Genomic DNA, 20344 nt, shown 5'->3' with positions numbered 1-20344 from the left:
TCCAATAGAGATTCTTCTCTGTTCCAGTATGTGACAAAGCAAAGATACCAGAAGTCATTTGACTGAAAGGACTGGCCTTTCCTCTATTCTTTGAGGAAAGAAGAGATAATTGAATACATGTGCCATTTTTAGTAAATCCTTCACATCATTATGATAACTTATAATCACAGTAAAGTTTTAGAAAATAATCTTAGTAAAGTCTTGAGGTTTTAATGTTTCTGCTCATACGACAGCTAGGGAACTGTAGTTGGGTCAAAAAGATGAATGGCCTGTGTCCTTTACAAATGGGTATGTTGGCAGTCCACACACAGCTCAACATGAGCTCCAGGCATCCTCCTTGGTATCTAGAAGGTTCAGACCTGGATGAGGAACTTGCCTGTGGAAGGACTTAACTGCCATTTATTACATAACTAACGCTCTGGCCACATGGCACTTACCTGACAGTGACTTGGGGAGAGCAGATAGCCAAGCTTACTAGAGAAGGAATTTACAGAGTGATGGTTACAAAACAGCACCTGTGGGCTGGGTGTGTGGGTCGCTGGTAGAGCACCTGTTGGAGCTAGTCTAAGGATGTGGGTGATCCCCGGCAGCCTACACATACTATGCTGCTTAGCTCAGATGGAAGTCAGTCCCTAAAATGTGGTTGGGCTGGGAACTCAGAGAGGATCGGAGTGTCCATGAACTCATTAGTCACCATCCTTAGAATCTGAGAAGGACTTCACCATGTCTTGAAAGCTGCTGGAATAGGCGTTGCTCTGTCAGCAGAACTCTTCAGAGCAAAGGCTTCCCACAGCTGCTGCCTTTCTGAAGCCCGGAGGAGAAAGTTGCCCCTTTACAAACAAGATCTTTTGCCAAGAATACCACTGCCCACCAGCTGAATTGGCACAGTGGCGCTTCTAAAGAGTGTCAAATAAAGAGGCTTGAAGCTCTGGCTGGTCCGCACAAAGTCATTTTTAGAAAACAGAGTTGGGAATTTTCTAGCATAACTTTCTCTAATTTGGTTCAGAGAAAACCAGAAACAGGAAAGCCCTCACCTACCTACCACCTCATTCCAAGCCTGAGAGTTATTCTCCCTTTCCATAAAAAAAAAAAAAAAGATGTGTTTGCTTGACCTGATTGATAACTTACATACCACCAGAGACAATGGAGGCCTCTGGAGATGCCAGCCGGTCACCAGCTTCAGCTACATGCTTATACCAAGAAAAGCTGTCATTCGGGAGGCAGAGGCTGGCAGAGCTCTGTGAGTTCGAGGCCAGCCTGGTTTGCAGAGTGAGATCCAGGACAGCCAGAGCTACACAAACCCTATCTCAAAAACTAAAAACTTAGAAAAGAAAAAAAAAAGAAAAATAGAAGAGAAGCCTGCATCCTACTGTGCTGTGACAGGCCTTGGTCCTGGAAATGCCCCCTTGTATACACACAAAGATGAGGTATCAAGCAGAATGGGAACGGAAAGGTTTCCTTGGGCATGAGGGCTCTTCCCTGGGGTCCTCTGCAAGCCAGCAGCACTTGCAAGGCCAACACTGATGCTCACTCCTGGCTTTGTCATCACACAATTATTTGAGTGTGTGTGCTAGAAACAGTCTCCTACAACCCAGGCAAACCTAGAACTCTGATAGCCTCAGACTTAGAATCCTCCTGCCTCAAACTTCCAAGTGCTAGTAATAGCCGGTGCCATCATCTTGATGATGCTATCATTATGAGCTACATTGCTGTTTTTCCATGTATGGGTATTTTGCCTGCACAGACGTCTTTGTAACACTTGCGTGCCTGATGCCTGCAGAAGCCAAAAGAAGGCATCATCAGATCCTCTTCAACTGGAGTTAGAGACAGTTGTTAACCACCATGTGAGTGCTTGGAATTGAACCGGGTCCTCTGAAAGAGCAGCCAGTGCTCTTAACCACTGAACCATCTCTCCAGCCCCACTTTTTGTTGTTTTTTGAGATAGTCTTAGCCCAGACTGGCCTTGAACTTGGTATACAGTCAAGGATGACCTTAAATGTCTCATCCTGGGGCTGGAGAGATGGCTCAGCAGTTAAGAGCATCTGGCTGCTCTTCCAGAGGTCCTGAGTTCAATTCCCAGCAACCACATGGAGGCTCATAACCATCTGTAATGAGTCTGGCGCCCTCTTCTGGTGTTCAGGCATACATGTATACATAATAAACACTGCATACATAATAAATAAATAAAATCTTACAAAAATAAAAATGATCCTCTTGCCTCCCTCTCCTAAGTGCTTGTATTATAGGTGTGCACCACCACACCTGGCTTACACACTGCTGGGGATGAACTCAGGGCAGCTTGAAAAGTAGCCACAAGGGTTGGGGATTTAGCTCAGTGGTAGAGCGCTTGCCTAGCAAGCGCAAGGCCCTGGGTTCGATCCTCAGCTCAAAAAAAAAAAAAAAGAAAGAAAGAAAAGTAGCCACAATCAGCATCAAGGATCTGGTATACCAAAGGAATCGCTTTCTTTGCAGCTGGTCTCTGCAGGCACAGACTTGGCTGGACAGGAAGCCTAGAAGACAGCAGAGGATTTTTGGGGTCCAAGGTGCACACTTTTAATACCAGCACTCAGGAGGCAGAGGCAGAGAGATCTCTATGAGGTCAGCCTGGTCTACAGAGTGGGGCTCTGTCTCAATACAACAACAACAGAATTTAACAAGATAAATAAAGTAGAGGGTTCACAGATTACCAACTTAGCACCTGAGATGCTGAAAACCGATGGTTTAAGCAGAAGTCAGGTCAGCCCAGAACTCTAGCCAGGTGTAGCACCAATCCTAATTAGTCTTAATAATAAAAAGCTGGGGCCAGATATCCGGGTAAATGCTGAAAGATCAGTAAAAGAGCCAGCCACTAGAGAGACTTCTCACCTCACCAACTCCTCAGCGGAAAGGACTGAGTTCCTGTCTCCTCTCACCTTATATTCCTGTCTTCGCCCGGGCATAGTACTTCCTATCTCAGCCTCCCTAGTGCTGGGGTTAAAGGCATGTGCCTCCCAAGTACTGGGAGCTGGAGAGATGGCTCTGCCATTAAAGGCTAGGCTCACAACCAAAAATATAGGCGTTTGGTTCCCAGCACCCATGGCTGTCGCTCCAGCCACCATAAAAGAGAGAGAGAGAGAGAGAGAGAGTGAGTACTGGGATTAAAGGTGTGTGCCACCACTGCCTGGCCTCTGTGGTGAACTACTTATGGCTGGCCTTCCCCTCTGATCTTCAGGCAAGTTTTATTTGTTTCAGTAGGAACAAAATATCACCACAAAGGGAAATCTGGCATTTTGCAGGACTGTGTGGGACAGGCCTCCTGTCACAGGCTGTGCACACAGCGCAGGGCAGGAGCATGCTGAGACACCACAGGAGCTCTAGATCCTAGACCCAGAGCTAACAGGTCCCAGGATACCCAGTGTTTGGAGCTGGGGACTGCACGTGGCCACCAGAGCTTTAGCGAAGACTTACCACTTTGGAGGGTTTGTATTTGGTGGTTGGCCTGTTGCTCAGTACCTCCCACCATCTGTCAGCCTCAAGTAGCTGAGGGCCAGAAACATGCTACTCCCTCTCCTGAGGAAGGTCCTTCTTCTTGCAGCCCTGCGGTGGGGGTGGGAGAGCAGGGCTCCTGTGGAAACTTGTTTTTCTTTTGTGTGAGCCCAAGTTTGTCAAAAGCTTTGGTTCCAACATGTTGCAGCTTGGCCTCCATGGAAACTAGGACAGGACAGAAGCAGAGATACACTCATGCCAAGCATGAGTGGACACTGGTTTCCCCAGAACCCTCCAATAAGGGGAGTCCTACTTGGCAGATGCCTCCACCAAGGGCACTGCCCATGGGAAGTGTCTACAGTCACACTCACTGTGGATGGCTGAATGAACCTCTGATGAATCCCATGTGTCACCCTAACCACGTGGGAGGCTGAGGCAGGTGGAGCACCAGGCTGGCCAGGACCTACATAGCAAGACTCAAACAAAAACCGTCAAGAGTGAAGGGAACACGGCCCAAGATTAATACATTTTGATGTCAATTTTAACAGCAAAGCTGTTACGTCACCATCCCCACACAGCGCAAGGATGACCTCTAATTGCTCCTTTATTAAACCAAGGGAAGTAGGGCTGGCTCAGTGGTTAAGAGAACTGGCTGCTCTTCCAGAGGACCTGGGTTCAATTCCCAGCACCCACATGGCGGCTCACACCTGTCTGTAACTTCAGTTCCAGGAGATTGGATCCAAGGATCCAACACCCTCTTCTGACCTCCAAGAGCATCAGGCATGCAAGTGGTACACAGACATACATGCAGACAAAATATCCATACACACACACACGCACACAAAAAAACAAAAAAAAAAAAAAAAAAAAAATTGGGCCAGGCGGTGGTGGCACACGCCTTTATTCCCAGCACTCGGGAGGCAGAGGCAGGCGGATCTCTGTGAGTTGGAGGCCAGCCTGGTCTAGAAAGTGAGTTCCAGGAAAGGTGCAAAGCTACACAGAGAAACCTGTCTCAAAAAACAAACAAACAAACACAACAAAAACTTAAGCTAGGCAGTAGTGGCACACGCCTTTAATCCCAGCACCCAGGAGGCAGAGGCAGGCAGATCTCTGTGAGTTGGAGGCCAGCCTGGTCTACAGAGTGAGTCCCAGGCCAGCCAGGTCTACATGGAGAAACCCTATCTTGAAAGACAAATAATAATAATATTAATATTAATAATTTAAACCAGAGAAAGACTGGGATGGGTCTTAACCCCCTAACAGTGGCAACAGTGACATCCCTCCAGGCAAATGAGATTGGAAGGCCACAGTGAAGGATTTTTAAGCCTTAGCCTACCAAGGCTGGGAAAGCAGAAGAGCTGCTGGGTTGTATTTAGGCATCCATGTCCGGCTCACATGCTCACTTCTAGGACAGAGCAGCACAAGTCCACAGGAGCAGCAGACTCCTCCTTAGTTTCTAGTCTGTGGTTTTGCCCGACTCTGAATCTGTTCAGATGATGCAGTGGAGGTCCCCTCCATCACTGACGAGCACATGCCACAGACTGCCCAGCTGCTGGCAGCCACCTTTCCTCCACCTGACCCAAGAGTATGATCTTTCAGAAAGGAAGAATGAGTTCATTTCACATACACACTCATATACACAAGGAAGAGGGTCCTTTTTCACTGTGCACTCAGCATTTGTTGAGGGAAGCAACTTCTCTATGACTATGGTTTGTGATCTGAAATCATTGTTTCTCAAGATCTCTGTGTACTCTCCCAAAGTAACTGGTATCACTAACCATGATGGCCATGTTACTGGGTTTCATGAAGCATTCAGACCTCAGATAGCAGGCTGAATCTCCTTGATTGGTGCCACCATGACTAACGTCCAGACAGGATCCTTCAGAGCTCAAGTGGGCAGCACGGGAGTCTAGCTTCAGCTAGGGCAACATTTTACTACACATTGCAAAGAGTTCTCCGGTAGGCAGTTATTTCTGCCATTGCTCACACAGGTGAGCCAGTAGTCCACATTGATCCTAGAAAAGCACAGAGGGAATCCTTACCTTTAACGACATCATCAGGTGGACTTTTTTTTTTTAAGACAAGGTCACATGTAGCCCAGGCTAGACTTGAACTCAGTATCAGCTGAGAATGGTCTGCACTAGTGCTGAGACTGCGGGGATGCACCAGCATATCCAGTTTATAAGGTGTTAGGGAGCACACCCAGGGTTTCCACTACTGAGCCACACGCCCAGCCTGTGCTGCGCCCCAGGCTTCTCTGGCATATTGGAAAGAGCAGCTTCCTGGGTGCAGCATGACCAATCTGAGCGTCTCTCAAGCTTTGGTGCTCACTTCCCGTGGCCTGATACACACTCTCAGAGAAAGTCCTCTCCTGGGCATGCTCTGAACGAGCTCATACATTCTCACTTCAAGCTTGGGAAGAAGTACATAAAGAAAAAATACTAGTTAATTGTATAGGTGAGTCAGCCAATGAGTGGTAAAAATAAAGACAGAAGAAAGGCAGGCAGCCTGACTGAGAAAATGGAGAAAACTCACTAATATAACCAGAAAATTTAACCTGGGGGACCTGGGCAAGTAGCTCAATGATGGAGCCCTCGCCTAGCATGTGGGGTTCTAAGTTTGATCATCAGCACCAGAAACAAAGAAAAAAAGAGAAGGCTGGAGGGAGGAAGAGAGACTGCAAGGTGACAGAACTGGGCTATGCTGGCCCCAAAACTTCATGCCTGCAAGCCAGCTCCGCTTCCCAGGATTCTGGCTGTCCACCTACCTACATGTAAGTAAGGAAACTGAAGGGGCATGGGATGAAATCACACAACTCAAGCCATTTAAGGAAAAGCTGTTTTATTGGGGGTTGTATACAGAAAATAAAATCACCAAGCTATGGAAAGTGCATTTTAAAGTGAACCATCACAATTGCTCATTTTGTTTGCTCACAAATCTGACAATCAGAATGGAAGAGGACAAGGATGCATTGAGGAGGAGACAAAGCTAAGTCTCAGTGAGTACAGAGTTCAGCTCTATCAGTCACTACCTTGCCAAGGCCTCTGTAACCTGTGACCTGACCTCCATTGCCTGGGGAGTTTGTCCAAGGTTGCAGATCAATGATCTTGACTACTGATCTATCCTGGTCACTGGGGACTGGAGTTAGGAACCGCACAAAGATGTGGCCTTCATCTCAAGTCACCAACAAGAATGTCATCCCACTGCTCTGACACCAGACACCATTGGCCCCGCTTCTGAGTATCTAATTTCCTGTATCCAGAAGATAAAGCCAAGGTAGACCCCACTGTCTTACTGACCATAATGGGCCTGACATTGACGAGTCCTGCTGTGGTACACTGTTCCACTGCCGCCCAGTTCGGGCATTTACCTGATGGGGAGACCAATTAGAGGAACTGGAAGGGGGTTCAGAACAGACAGATCAGCTGTCAGGTGGAATATCAACACATCTCAGAGCAAAGCAAGACTGCACTACAATCTAGAGGCGATGTGCAAGGCAGTTCAAGTCTGAAAGCCTTCTAGAAACAAAGAGAATGCAGGCATGTGAGCAGCCTAGGAGACCTAGAGTCTAGAAATCAGCTAGCCGGCTGAACAAAGCTGTATAAACTCCCAGGCATTTATCATCTGACTAGCTATTTCTTTCTCTGTCTTTCTGCCATACTGGGGACCAAGCCCAGGATCTCAAGATGCTAAGCAAGCACTCTCCCACTGAGTTACATCTCTGGCTCTCAGTGAACTGTAAAATGAGGCCAGATGATTTTGTGTGAGCTTCCTCCTTCCTATGAGCTAGCTCGGCTACTTCAGGCCTGTAGCATGACTCCCATTTCCTACACAAAGATCTCAGAGTCCAGCAGTAGGGGTGCTCCGGTGATGCAGTTGGTTAGCGCACAGTCCTTCGGTGGCTATCGGCAGTGAGGTCCAAGTATAGAGTGGGTTCAGATAGAAGTAAGGAGAATCTGGCTTACTTCAGGACAAAAATGGGTGGGGGTGGGGCAAAAGCCAGAATTACAGTTAAAGGTACTCCGCTAAAAAAAAAAAATCCAATTATAAAATTCATCACCTGTCATTATTATAACAACATAAAAGGCATTTCAAACAAAGTTTTGGCTTGGACGAAGCTGATAAAATTTCGGAGAGTTCGCCATTTATGGATACATAAACATGCACATGTATTTTTACAGCAACAGCTTCTGGAAGGGCCGAGACTTCTTTGGAGCCCTTGTAGACACACCCTTCCATTCCAGATGCTTCTGTGCTGCAAACAGCAGGAGCTCAAGAGCTGCCGCGGCTCAGTCACCTCCACCCCGGCCTCCTTTCTAGGCCTGTCCCTAGGGGTGGCAATGTGGCCTTAGCTCTGATGCTGGGGAAAGAGAGAAGAAGAAGTTACCCAGCCGTCGAGTCCCATGAATCAAGTTTATTTTCACACATTCAAATAAAGCAGTAATGGAATATTTATGTTCGACCCAGATGGCAAGTCTACTCAAGAAATTATTAATATTTTACTACCTAAGAATATACAGCTCAACACTGACCGCACGATCCAGACTCTGTGGCTTGCTGTCTATAAGTGTTCACAATTTAAAGTGATAACGGAGATACTTAAAACGCTACTCCTTTCACCGGCCTCTGCTCTCAGACACTCCCTGTTCTAAATCCAACACAGCCACATTCAGGTGGCAATTCGCAGCACTCCACACTGAGTCAGGGCACTTAGGAGATGTGAAGGTTACAGATTTCTGGAGTTCACACGACTGGAAACTGAAAAAAAAAGTGAGTCTGCAAACCAGTGACCTGGAGCCCACAGATTCCTTCCGGGCGCTCTCTAACACTTGTGGTAAATTTAAACTTAGCTTCAGAAAACTTTCAAGGAGCATGTGACGAAATCACTGACTGTCACCCTGTGTTTGAATGGATTCCCTTAACACTGAGCAGCGTGAGGGAAGCAACAAAGTCTTTTTAGTAATCAGAGATTTCAAGGTATGACCTATTTTCTAGCTAAGCCAAAAATCCTCAGTAAAGATAAAATACCAGTCTTTCTCCTCTCAGGAGAATGCAGTATGACCAAAGAAACAACCTGCAGTCCAGGGGAGACATCCCAAGCCATCTCACTTAGGTTTTCTCTTTAAAAATTATTTATTTCATGTATATAGGTGTTGCATATCTGTGCATCCTGTGTATGCCTGAGGAGGTGCCAGGAGAGGGAGTTAGATACCTGGGATTAGGGTTACAAAAGATTGTGAGCCACCATGTGGGTGCTGGGAATTGAACCCGGGGCCTCTGGAAGAGCAACCAGTGCTCTTAACCACTGAGCCCCTGCTAGATTTTCAACTGGACAGATCCAGGCTACAGTTTTTCCACACAGTGCTGTTGGGTGATCCACATATCTTGGACTCAGGACAAGACTGGTCCACAGGGTCGGATCTAGTTCTTCCTTCTCCCTCTCCCTTGACAGGATCTACACAGCCCAAGATTGTCTCCAACTGGCTTTGTAGTCATTGACGACTGTGAACCTTGACCTTCTCACCTCTACCTCCGGAGTGCTGGGGTTAAAGGTATCTACCTCATGTCTGGTTATGGCTTTCATGAAAACAGGGCCTCAGAGCTGGCCAGGACTGTACAGATGATTTTCCCATTGTTACCTATGGTCACTTTCACACTGCTGACTTCCCTCATGGGATACAGATGTTCTCGGGGTTCACAGAACCACAATGAGATGCTAACAACTTCCGCTGTGAACCAACAATGATGGCTTCTTTGTCCGTCATTCTTGGTTTGGTTTTGCTTTTTTTGAGACAGAGTCTCCTAGCTGACCTGGAACTAGATATATAGACTGACCTCACGTCAAACTCCCAGAGATCGACCTGCCTCCAGAGTGCTGGGACTAAAGGCTACCACACCTGACAACTCAGTGACGGGGCTGCAGGCTGCAGGTGGATCTTGGGGTAGTTTTTAGATGGCCAAGGCAAAGTTTGCTCAATATACTTGTGCCGAATGCCCCTTCCAGAAAATAGCACACTCCAACTGTTGAGCAAATCCTCTCTGTCACACTCATTCCTCAGACTAAGAAAGAGAGTTGGACAGACAGACATACACCTGCCCAAAAGCTGCAGGAGGGCAAATGTATTTTAAAACTTTACTCCACAGAGCTTATGTCTACGTTATCATCTTGTCTGGACCCGAGGTGCCAATGATGCTGTGTGACTCAATTCCACACACCAGCTAACTCTAAAACCCAGCTAACTCTAATTTTAGAGCTCAGGATCGATTCTGGCTGGCACAATGTGGGGCTTTTAGAACTCTGGCCTACTACTCTTCAGCTTCCTCTGACATGAACTGAAGGACACACGACTGGAAGACCCCGGGCTCTCTGCAGAGGACTCTCAGGAGCGGCTTTCAATAGCATGCAAACCAGTCAGTGTACAGATAGATGACTTGTCTCAGGAGGGGCTTATCTACACAGTTTTTGTTTTGTTGGGGTTACTAGACAGTACCAAACCTAGGCAAGCACTCTACCACTGAGCCACATCCCCAGCCTCCTAGAAGAATCTCTTGTTTAGTTTACACTGTTATTATTTATTTCCATTTGTGTGCTCATGTATGTGTGCAGGCCACAGCACATGTGTGGAGGTTAGCAGACAACTTTCAGGAGTCAGTTCTCTCCTTCTACCATGTGGGTTCTGGGTATTGAACTCAGGTCATCAAGCTTGCCAGCAAACATCTTTATCTGCTGAACCTTTATCTCACAGGCCTAAGACAAGTGGAAGAATTCCCATTTCATCTCCACATACTGTCTCCTTCAAAGCCCTGGAGTCCAAGTGTCAAGTATGTTTGTACAAATATGGCTTTCACATGTGAGCATGAGTCCACCCTTTCCACATTATCCGTATCTACAAGATGTTGACTTGCTGTTCTATGTTGGGGCTTCCAGGCTCCAGACAGATACCTGGGATGCCTCTGGGAAGCCCCAGGACACAGTGGCCTGGGTTCACACTGGCTAGGTCATCATGTCCCTCTGCATTAAGTTAAGAACAAGGTGCATGTGATGGGAGCACTGCATAAGGTCAAGTTCAATTTCACTAACTGCTAGAAAACCCACACCCGACACAAGTGGAGCTTTACCAAGTTCAATGCAAGGAACTCTGAAGACCTGGTGACTGAAGAGCAGGTCAGCAGCCACGTACATCTGTGGTATCGTGGCAGGTCCTGAACTCTTGGTTCCTATATGGCTACACTATCTCCTGAATCATGATCAGCAGTGAATCTTATACTCTACCCAAATAAATAACTTGAAATTTTATATAAAAGGCCTGGATAGATATCAAAGGGACTTTAGGAAACAAGGGAGCAATCTACTGCCTGGAGAGACCAAGGACAGATGTGAGAAAAACGAATATTCTGGAGTACTTACCTGGGACGGACAGCCCCATCCTCCAAAGTTCCTTCTGCCTCTCCGTGGCCCCAGGGATCAATGATCCAGACATAAAACTCTAGGGCAAAGCTCACTGTGTACAAGGCCACAGCCATAAGACTAAGCCCTGAAGAGCAGAGCACAGCTGTGGTGTCTGGACATTACATTACCCCACCACATTCCTTATCAGCAAGTCAGACAGTCCACACCAGTCTGGTTCAGAAGCAGAGATACTCTGTGTGAATTAGTCTAAAATGAAAGACTTCTAACTTTAGCACTCTAAACAAGATTAAAAAAAAAAAATAAGCCGAATCTGGGGGCTTATTCCTACAATCCCAGAACTAGGGAGGACGAGGCAGGAGGATCATACCAAGTTTGAGAACAGCCTCGTGTACACATCGGGTTCCAGGCCAGCCAAGGCTGTGGAGCAAGATCCTGTCTCAAAAAACCAAAACCAAAACAAACAAAAAGAACTGAATGAATGAATAAATAATGAACACGCCAAGCTAGCTGTTCCTGGGAGCAGATCTGGCTGCCAGGCCACGCGGGGGGTGCAGAAGCAGGAGGACTGAAGCTCAAGGTCAGCCTGGACAAGACTCTGTGTGAAAAGTAAAAAGAAAACCTGTGCAGCTCAGGCGAGGAGCACCTGCCTCGCACACACAAAGCTCTAGGTTCAATTCTCGCTAACACAAAAGTAACAGATGCACTTAACCCTACATTTTACCTGAGGGAAAACATGATGCTTGTTTTTCTGAACTCTAGCTTACTTTGCTCAACATAACGATCTCCATTTCTATCCATGAACATCCAATTTCATCTTTCTTCACAGCTGCACAGAACTTCATATCGGAGACTATAGGGGTCCAGCCCCTCGATAGTTCCCTCCCAGGGTCTGGGAAGAATCTACAACCAGCTGATAATGAATCTTTGATGAAAAGAAATGAATCTGTGTACATGAAACTCCTAAGTCCACACACTTCATTATTCTGTGTCAGTTACAAGCTTCTATTCTGCTCTCATACTCAGCTCCTTTCTGCCTGATTTCTCTCTACACTTATCTGCGGTTCCCCTCCAGGTTCTATCTAAATTCCTTCATCTAGTTCTGCCCCTTCTAGGTTCTCATCCATCTTGTTCTTTCCCATATCATCTCCTCTCCCATCTCCTTCTCTTGCCTCATCTGCCTCTTCCTCATCTTCCATCTCATTCCTCTAGTACTCTCTTCTAGTCCTTCAATCTAGTTCTTCCCCATCTCAGTTTGTTCCTCTCGAGTTCTTACCCATCTAGTTCATCCATTCTCTTTTCTCTTCTCTGTCCCCCTGTGCCCTGGAAGTCCTGGTATATATACACTTACAAGCAGTAATCCCTTGACAGTGCGAAGCCAGGCTTCCAGGGTCAAACGGAGGGGTGATAAGAATCACACAGAGGGGCAATAACCGTTAATTATCATTTGCAACCCCAAAGGGAAATGACCAATGGGGAAATGAATTAACTAAAGGCTAAATTCGGGTAATATCTAAGAAGAGGGATCTTATGTGCTCAACGATAGCCTTAAACGTGATTAGTAGAAAATGTTAAGAATCTATAAGTTGCAAGCTATCTGCCATTTTTCTGCAGGGTGGGGGAAAGTGTGCTCAGTCGCTAGGCAACCTGTGTAAAGCCTCTGGTGATAGTTAAAGGGAGATCTGGAACTAGAGGTAAGATTTGGGAAAGGAGGAAGTAAAGTTTAATTGGCACATCCGCCAGGCCTTCTCAAACAGGTAGCCTGGATGCTTAAGTCTGTTCTTAGAGAGTACAGAGGTATCTCTGATAAGGTACTTTCCTCCATCTGGGGATGAACCTGGCCAGATGCTGCCAATGATGATAATTACAGGGAGACTTGAACTGGGGTTCTGGCTGGGTATAGCTGTCAGCGCAGAAGGTTATCTAAATATTCCGAGAAGTGGTTAGGTAAGGATTAAAGGTCTATAAAGTTAGTAGGGCTGTAAGAAAGGAGGGTCTGAGCTAAACTGTGTAAAGCTATTACTTAACGTCCACCTGACCTAAGCAGTGTCTCCTTGTGGAATTTACCTTAAATCAGGAGACTTGCATGTGGACTGTTGTTACTGCTAGTCCTTGAAAGTGGCCAAGGGAGATATCTAATTTCAGAGAAAGCCTTTCCTGAGGCTGTTCTCCAAATACCTGGAAAATGTATGTCCAGAGAGTGATCAGTCCACACTGTTAGCCCTTCTTAGGGAAAAGTCAATTGGGAAAACTATGAAGGCACACATGATTTTCATAACAGAAGACAGCTGATAGATAACAAGCCAAGTAACACCAGAAACTCCTTGGAATTTGGATTCCTCTGGAGGAATTCCCTGATCCTTCCAGGTAGTGACTTTGCCATAACCAGCTGAGTTCTTACGATACATTCCTGCAGCCCGCAGCAACTTCACTGTGTGTATCCACCCGTCTAGTGATGGACACCGAGGCCGGTTACTGTGAACAGCACAGCAATAAACACCGATGTATAAAGTCTGCTACATTCACTCTGTCCTCCAGGAGCAGTACAGCTGGAAAATGCCTTCCGTTTGTTGAGGATCCTCCTTACTGAGTCCCAGTTTATCCAGATAGAGGACCTGAGTCCAATCCCTGACACCAAAAGTGTTCTAGACGAACCAGAGGCTGAGCCTGTGTGTTACTCCACTGACAATGCATAATTTATCATGCTGAGTTGTTACCTAGTTATGAAAAGGTTTACACCAACTGTGAGCAATAATGAAAAGGGCTTAAGGCTGTGGAGCAGGAACCAGAATGCTCAAAACCAACATGCCCCAGTGTCGAAGCTGGGACTGTCATCTCCTCTCATTACCTTTTTCATCAATTCACTTCTGGTTGTAAACTGTGGCAGGTCTGGCACTTCAATCCCATCAGCCATTTCCATCACCTTGTCCAGGAGGTCTTTATTGTAACTGCACAATAAAAAGCAGTAAGGTAAAACCCTGGGAAGATGCACTGTCATGAGTTAATAAGAAAGTGTCAAGGCAACTCCTAGAAGACAGACCTGTTTGATCGTTGGTGACATCACACTAGGCCATCTGAGGTGTAAGCAAGGCTCACATTAGCCTTCTTAGTAGCTGGGACTACGGACACACACCACTATCAAGTTCTGCAAGTTACTGCTTTGCTTCAGCAGGGGAAACTACCGTGTTCGGCACATGGTTGACAAGTGGCTCCCCCTGCCTCTGGGTACAGAACAGGGCTTGAAGAATGCCAATATAGCAGATATTTGAAGAATTATGAAAACAGGGACTGGAGAGATGGCTCAGCAGCTACGAGCACTTGAGGCTCTAGCAGAGGACCTGGGTTCAGTTCCTACATAGTTATAATTTCAGTTCTCAGAGATCTGATGCCTTTTTCTAGAGTCTGAGGATACTGGGCACATATTTGTTATATATCCATACATACAAAATAAAAAATTTGTTTTTTTGTTTTTTTTTGTTTTTTGTTTTTTTAAATTACAAAAGCAGGAGCAGTTAAGAGCACTTGCTGTTTTTCTAGAGGATTCAGTTTCGATTCCCAGCATCCACATGGTGGCTCACAATCATATGCAACTCCAGTCCCAGGAAGTCCAATGCCCTTTTCTGGCTTCCACCATTATCAGGCACTCATGGGGTGCAGGAGTACGTGTAGACAAAACACCCATACATATAAAGTTTAAAATAGCTGTAAATAAATAAATAAAATTATAAAACAGGAGCACCATACATCTGGTAGTGCATATTCATAGATGAGATTTGAGGGCCAAAAATTTGATTATTTTTAAAACACACAGAATATTGGTCTAATGAAAACAACATCATTTATTCCTTTGTTTAGTTCTGTTATTTGACTGAACTTGGCTCCTGTAAACTAGGATTTTAGAGGGCACCTAGAAGGCAGAAGGGAGGATGGGCATACGTGCATGATGAGTATGTCTGGTACAGTTCCCCCACATTTTGTTCTAACAAATATCCCAAGATCTGAAACCAAGTACCTTCAGGGCTGGAGGTAGCTCAGTGGTAGAGTACTTATTTGATATGTGCAAGGGCCTGGGTTTCATCCCTAGCACAAAATCCCAAAAGCAAACCAAGTAGTTTGTCCTGGAGGGGCCATGTGACCAGCTAGAGGATATAAAAATCAGATCTGAGTCAGGTTTTCCTATTTTAACACAACTTCAAGAAACTCTAGAAGCCTATAGGAGCTTGGAGATGCATGCATAATCTCAGTATATGGAGTTCCAGCATTACCTTGGCTACATAAAAACTAGAGGCCAGCCTCAGTTATAAAGGGCGATTGCCTTAAAAGTTGAAAAATGAAAATGAAATAAAAAACCATAAATGAGTGTAAAAACCTGGTGCTTCTCCCCGGTGAAGTAAAGGGAACGCCTTGCCAGGAATCTCAGGGCCAGTCTCTTGCCCTCCTGGTGTGATCGAAAAGGTTCAGGGGGGCTTTGGGGCAGGAACAAGAAGAAATCGTTACTTTGTTAAGAGGGAAAACAAAGAGGAAAATGAGGAGGTAAAAATCACATCCTGCCTTCGCGGTTAAATCCACCAACCAACGGTGCGATACATCACATCCTCTTGCTAGGTGTCTTCACCTAGAGGGGGAGGGGAAAGTCTCAGTTTCTGTCGGCACTTTTGCCACGTGGGTGACAGGAACTAATGACTTCAAACACACTCGGCAAAGGCAATCTTCTGGGCTAATAAACAGTAATAAAAAATGACCACAGCAACACATCCTTCTCCGAGCCCGCCTACACTGCACTCTCCATCACAACCACTCATTCGCCAGAGGAAAGCGAGGCTCAGAGAAGAGCTCCATCTTCCCCGAGGGAACGGAAAGGGGGGGGATCAGCCAAGGCAGTAGGGGGCTGGGCCGCGTGCAGCGTGGGGCAGGGTGTGGCCAAACTGAGGCTCGGCAGATGGGGACAGGGTCAGCCGGCCGGCGGGGGTCCGCACCTGCAACCCAGGAAGAGGTGGTTGGCCCAGACCATGGATAGGGACAGCAGCTGGTCCAGGCGGCCGCCGCCGTCGGGTGGGTCTCGGTAGTCAGGCAGGTGGCGCAGGATGAACTCCATGCGCGCTTTCCATTGCTTCTCGCTCTCCGAGTAGGAGCGGAACTGCTCGGCGAAGTCGGCCGCCTGCCGCACCCCGGAAACTAGCTCCTCCACTGAGGCGGCGGCCTCGCCACCCACCATAGCTCCCGCCGCCACCAAAGGTAGCACTAGCCCGCCGCCTTCCCGACACGCCCCGCGCCGCCACCGCGCGGCTAGAGCGGCCGCGGCTGAACGCGACTGCTCCGGAGGACTGACTTGGAGCGCCCTCGAGGGGCACGGAGGCCTAAGTGTGACCCAGGGCTTCAAGGGCCGACGCTGGGTCAACTGCTGGGAAACTGAGGCCCACAAGTACCCGCTGGGGCTCTGCGGTACCCCTTTGCCCTGGGGTGTTCCCAAGGCACCTCTGTATCCTCAGCTACAGCTGAGGCTTGCCCTAAGTTCTGTGGATCTCCCTGGAGAGTGATCGACTGTGGTATCAGCTCATGCCCTGCCTTCCTGCAGAGGCATCCATCCAATGAGTACCTACCTACCAAGCACTTTGATGCTCAGCCGGCTTCGCTCTAAAGAATGTTCGTGAAAGAACAAGTAAATGGGACGTTGGCAAATCATTAAAGAAGTCAGGTTGCCACAGCCTGAAGAAGCAAGGGACTGACCGCTCCGGTCTTGGAGGTATGGAAGTGGTGGTTGGAGAACTGAAGAGCGCCTGAGTTTAATCTCTGGAACCCACGTAGTGGAAGGAGAAAACCAACTCCTGAAAATTGTCCTTTGACCTCCACATGCAAGCTGTGTACGTGGGTGTCCACACACACCACACACACACACACACACACACACACACACACACACACACACAGGAGAGAGAGAGAGAGAGAGAGAATAAACAAACAAATAAATAAATAAATGTGAATATATAAAATATAAAGTTGGGTAGAGAGGAAAGCCTAGATCTCAAGCTCCAATGAAGGTCTTAAGTGGTGAATGGGCCCCAGGGTAAGAATTCGTTATATAATGTTTGTTACTGCAGATGTCCTCTTCCACCAGGATCTTACACTGCATAGCACAGGCTGGCCTACACTGCTTTTCCTACAGCTTCTATTTCACTGTTAGGACCCCAGCAGGTAGAAATGCCATGTAGTTCACAATGCCAGAGTAGTGAAGGACCAGCACCATGCTGGGTGATATACATCCATTTCATCTTAGGAAGGCATGATATTTACACTCTGGCAAGGAGCATCTGAACTAAAAATGAGAACCCAAAGACAGAAGCAACTTCTCCCCAGCAATCAGGGACCTAAGGATAACAGTAACCAGAGCTGAGTTCCCAAAGTGCAGGTGACATGCCCTGACAAGCTCATTGCAGTGGCAGACTCCCACGTAAACCCTTGGACATTCAGGGTCAAGGTTCTAGGTAATTCTGATTCTAAATTCAGCGGACCAGACTTTGAAAACATTCACCATGCCAGGCACAATGGCAGACACCTTTTGTCCCAGCTACTCCATATTCGAGGCAGGAGAAATACTTGAGCCTGAAAGTTTGCAGCCATCCTTATCACAGAAAGACCATCTCTTAAAAACATTGTTTGGGGTTCACTGAGCTACACATTCTTGGTCCCTTGCTTGTATACTGCAGTGGTTGGTCTAGAAAATGGAACACAGGGCCTGGAGAGATGGTTCAGCCATTAAGAACACAGGCTGCTCTTGTAGAGGAGCTGGGTTTGGTTCCCAGCACCTGAATGGTGGCTTACAACCATCCATAACTACAGTGACTTGTTGTTTCTTTCTCAATAATAGAAGACATAAGCTTAAGATCCTTCTGCCTCAGCTTCCTCAGTGCTGTTATTTTAAGAGTGCTCCTCTGTGATATTGACTTTTGATATAAATTTTAACATCTCTTTGTTGACTTCTAGAAAAACAGACTGTTGATATTTCTTGGGGGGTTATGTTAAATATATAGATCAATTTGAGGAGAATTAAAATTTTATCATGTTGAATCTTCTAGTTTACAAACATGATAATAATATATCTCTCCATTTATTTAGGCTTAGTGTGTATATAGTTTTCTTTACTGTTATTTTATTTACTTAGTTTTGGAGATGGAGGTCTCTTTCTGCAGCTCAGAGTGTCCTTGAAACCTCAACCTTCCTGCCTTAACTTTCTAAATTCTGTGTAACTGTTGTGGTGTGTGTGCGCGCGCAGGAGCACTTTTTAAAAGTAGGGTCTTACATAGCCCAGGATGGCCTTGAACTCCTCTTGTAGCTGAGACTGGCTTTGAAATACTGATCCTTCCACCTCCACGTACCAAGTGCTAGGATTGCAGGCATGAGCCACTACATCTGTCTTTATGGTTGGTTGGTTTGTCTTGGATGTAAGAGTTGTTAGCAAACATGTTGGCAGAATATGGAACTCAGCACAGCGGTAGCCCTCAGGAGTGCAGGGCCACCACTTGTCCAGGTGATCATGAATGGGGATGCATTTGACCCCACAGACATCAGGGATGTACTACTTCTCAGCTACGTCTTCACATTCATATGCATTAAACTGGGTGAAGCCCTGCTTCTTTGAGACGTGGATCTCCTGGTGGCCAGGGAACCTGAACCTGACCTTTCCCAGAGCCTCAAAAATATGTTCCTTATTCTGCAGCTTGAAGCAGATGGACATGATGACCTGGCTTGTGGGAAACTGGCCACTGGGTCAGGTCTGGAGCATGGAGGAGGGACAGCATGAGCTCAGAGACATTAATTTCCACCAGAAAAATCTATCTCAAAGGCCCACTGGGGCAATCCAAACAAGGTACAGGCTGCACACTCCCAAGGAGGCTGCTGCTTGCAATGTTGCACATAGGCCCCATGAGGAGAAGAAGCTGCTTGGCTGAGTTGGCTGCAGAGGTAGTGTATTTTGACAGTCTCATGAGCCATTGGACTGACACACCCATTCCCACCTGTTTGTTATTCCTTACACATATCTTTTACACCATCTGGATTGTTGTCTTTTTTTAAAATTTTATTCAGAACATCTATTTACTCACTGGAAATGATCAAAGTAGGAAAAGCAGTAATGTATCTTTTCTTACACGATCTTCTTAAGTTCCATTACATTAACGGACAAAGTAGGCTTAACATGTCACTTAAGATAGTCAGCATTATCAGTTTCGAAAGAAGAATCCTTAGTAACAAATCAAAAATACGGAAGACTTCACAAATTTGCATGTCACCCTTGCACAGGGGCATGCTAATCATCTCTGTATCCATTCCAGTTTTAGCAAGTATATTGCCCAAGCAAAGGCAGCTTCATCTTCCTCTTTCTTCTTCCTTTTAGGGTTTCTCTGTGTAGCCTTAGCTATCCTAGAACTAGCTCTGTAGACCAGGCTGGCCTCAAACTCACAGAGATCCACCTGCCTCTTGAGTCCTGGAATTAAAGGCATGGACCACCACCACCTAGCTGGTTTTATCTTCTTTGTACTTGAAAATTTAATATTCAAACATCCTTTTAATCACAACACTGAGATAGAGGCAGATGGATCTCTGTGAGTTCAAGACCAGCCTGATCTACATATGGTGTTCTATGCCAGAAAGAGGTTTTTAAGTGAGATCCTGTCTCAAAAACAAAATTTAAAAACAAAAATCTTACTTCCTTTACTTATTTAAATTTAATTTTTTGGGGGAGGGGGGCGTTTGAGACAGGGTTTCTCTGTGTAGCTTTACGCCTTTCCTGGAACTTACTTGGTAGCCCAGGCTGGCCTCAAACTCACAAAGATCGGCCTGGCTCTGCCTCCCGAGTGCTGGAATCAAAGGCGTGTGCCACCACCACCCGACTTTAAATTTAATTTTTATTTTAAGACAGGGTCTTATGTAGCCTAGGCTAGCCCCTAACTCATTGTATAGTAAAAAATGACCTTGACTTTTGATCTTGCTGCCTCTGCTTCCCAAGAGCTGGGGATTCAGATATGTACCACCACCCTTGGTTATGTAGTGTTCCACTGAACTTTAGGCTTCACCAGCCTTAGGGTTTTTGTTTTGCTTTGTTTTTGTTTCCTTTTTTCTTTTCCTACTCCTTCTCTTTTTTGTCTTTCTCTTTCTCCCAAGGTTATCTTCTAGAATATTCTCACCAGTTCTTTGGATTGCAGACCTGAAAACCCAGAGCTGATTCTAGGAGACAGATTAGAAGCTAATCTTTTTCTGTTGGTCACACTGTTTATTGTTGTTTTGGACATTTGGTAGCACACACAGGCTTCTTCAGAATGCAAAGTTTTAGACTTCAATTTTTTTTTTTTTAAATTTTAAAAAATCTTGTTGTGTATGAGTGTTTGCTTAAGGCAGAAGACAATGTCAGGTCCCCTGAAACTGGAGTTAGAGGCAATTTCGAGCTGTTATGTGGGTACTGGGAATTGAACCTGGGTT

At 46.2% G+C, this 20344-nt stretch overlaps 1 protein-coding gene and 2 non-coding genes across 3 annotated transcripts; all 3 read right to left on the bottom strand.

Moving 5' to 3' along the window:
* Positions 1-6289: 6289 nt before the first annotated feature.
* Cdkn2aipnl (CDKN2A interacting protein N-terminal like) lies at positions 6290-16163 on the bottom strand. The gene is made up of 3 exons (XM_036197231.1): positions 15850-16163; positions 13722-13821; positions 6290-7825 (listed from the first exon to the last, which is right to left on the bottom strand). The coding sequence occupies exons 1-3, from the start codon at positions 16086-16088 to the stop codon at positions 7814-7816; spliced, it is 351 nt and encodes a 116-aa protein (XP_036053124.1). The 5' UTR covers positions 16089-16163; the 3' UTR covers positions 6290-7813.
* A 2537-nt stretch (positions 16164-18700) lies between these two features.
* Positions 18701-18830, bottom strand: LOC118590502. Its single transcript, XR_004945796.1, has one exon. It is a non-coding gene; the product is annotated as a small nucleolar RNA SNORA70 (small nucleolar RNA).
* A 293-nt stretch (positions 18831-19123) lies between these two features.
* Positions 19124-19228, bottom strand: LOC118590466. Its single transcript, XR_004945768.1, has one exon. It is a non-coding gene; the product is annotated as a U6 spliceosomal RNA (small nuclear RNA).
* Positions 19229-20344: the final 1116 nt, after the last annotated feature.

Source organism: Onychomys torridus, chromosome 8 (genome assembly GCF_903995425.1).
Source record: "Onychomys torridus chromosome 8, mOncTor1.1, whole genome shotgun sequence".
Classification (NCBI taxonomy): Eukaryota; Metazoa; Chordata; class Mammalia; order Rodentia; family Cricetidae; genus Onychomys; species Onychomys torridus.
The sequence above is the reverse complement of the archived record's forward strand: the minus strand, read 5'-3'. Positions and strand labels throughout refer to the sequence as shown.

Excerpts from the sequence above, each read along its gene's own strand:
- Cdkn2aipnl (XM_036197231.1), bottom strand. The coding sequence starts at position 16,088 with ATGGTGGGTGGCGAGGCCGCCGCCTCAGTGGAGGAGCTAGTTTCCGGG. Across the intron at positions 13,822-15,849 it reads CACCTCTTCCTGGGTTGCAG|TTACAATAAAGACCTCCTGG; the intron begins GTGCGGACCCCC and ends TTTATTGTGCAG.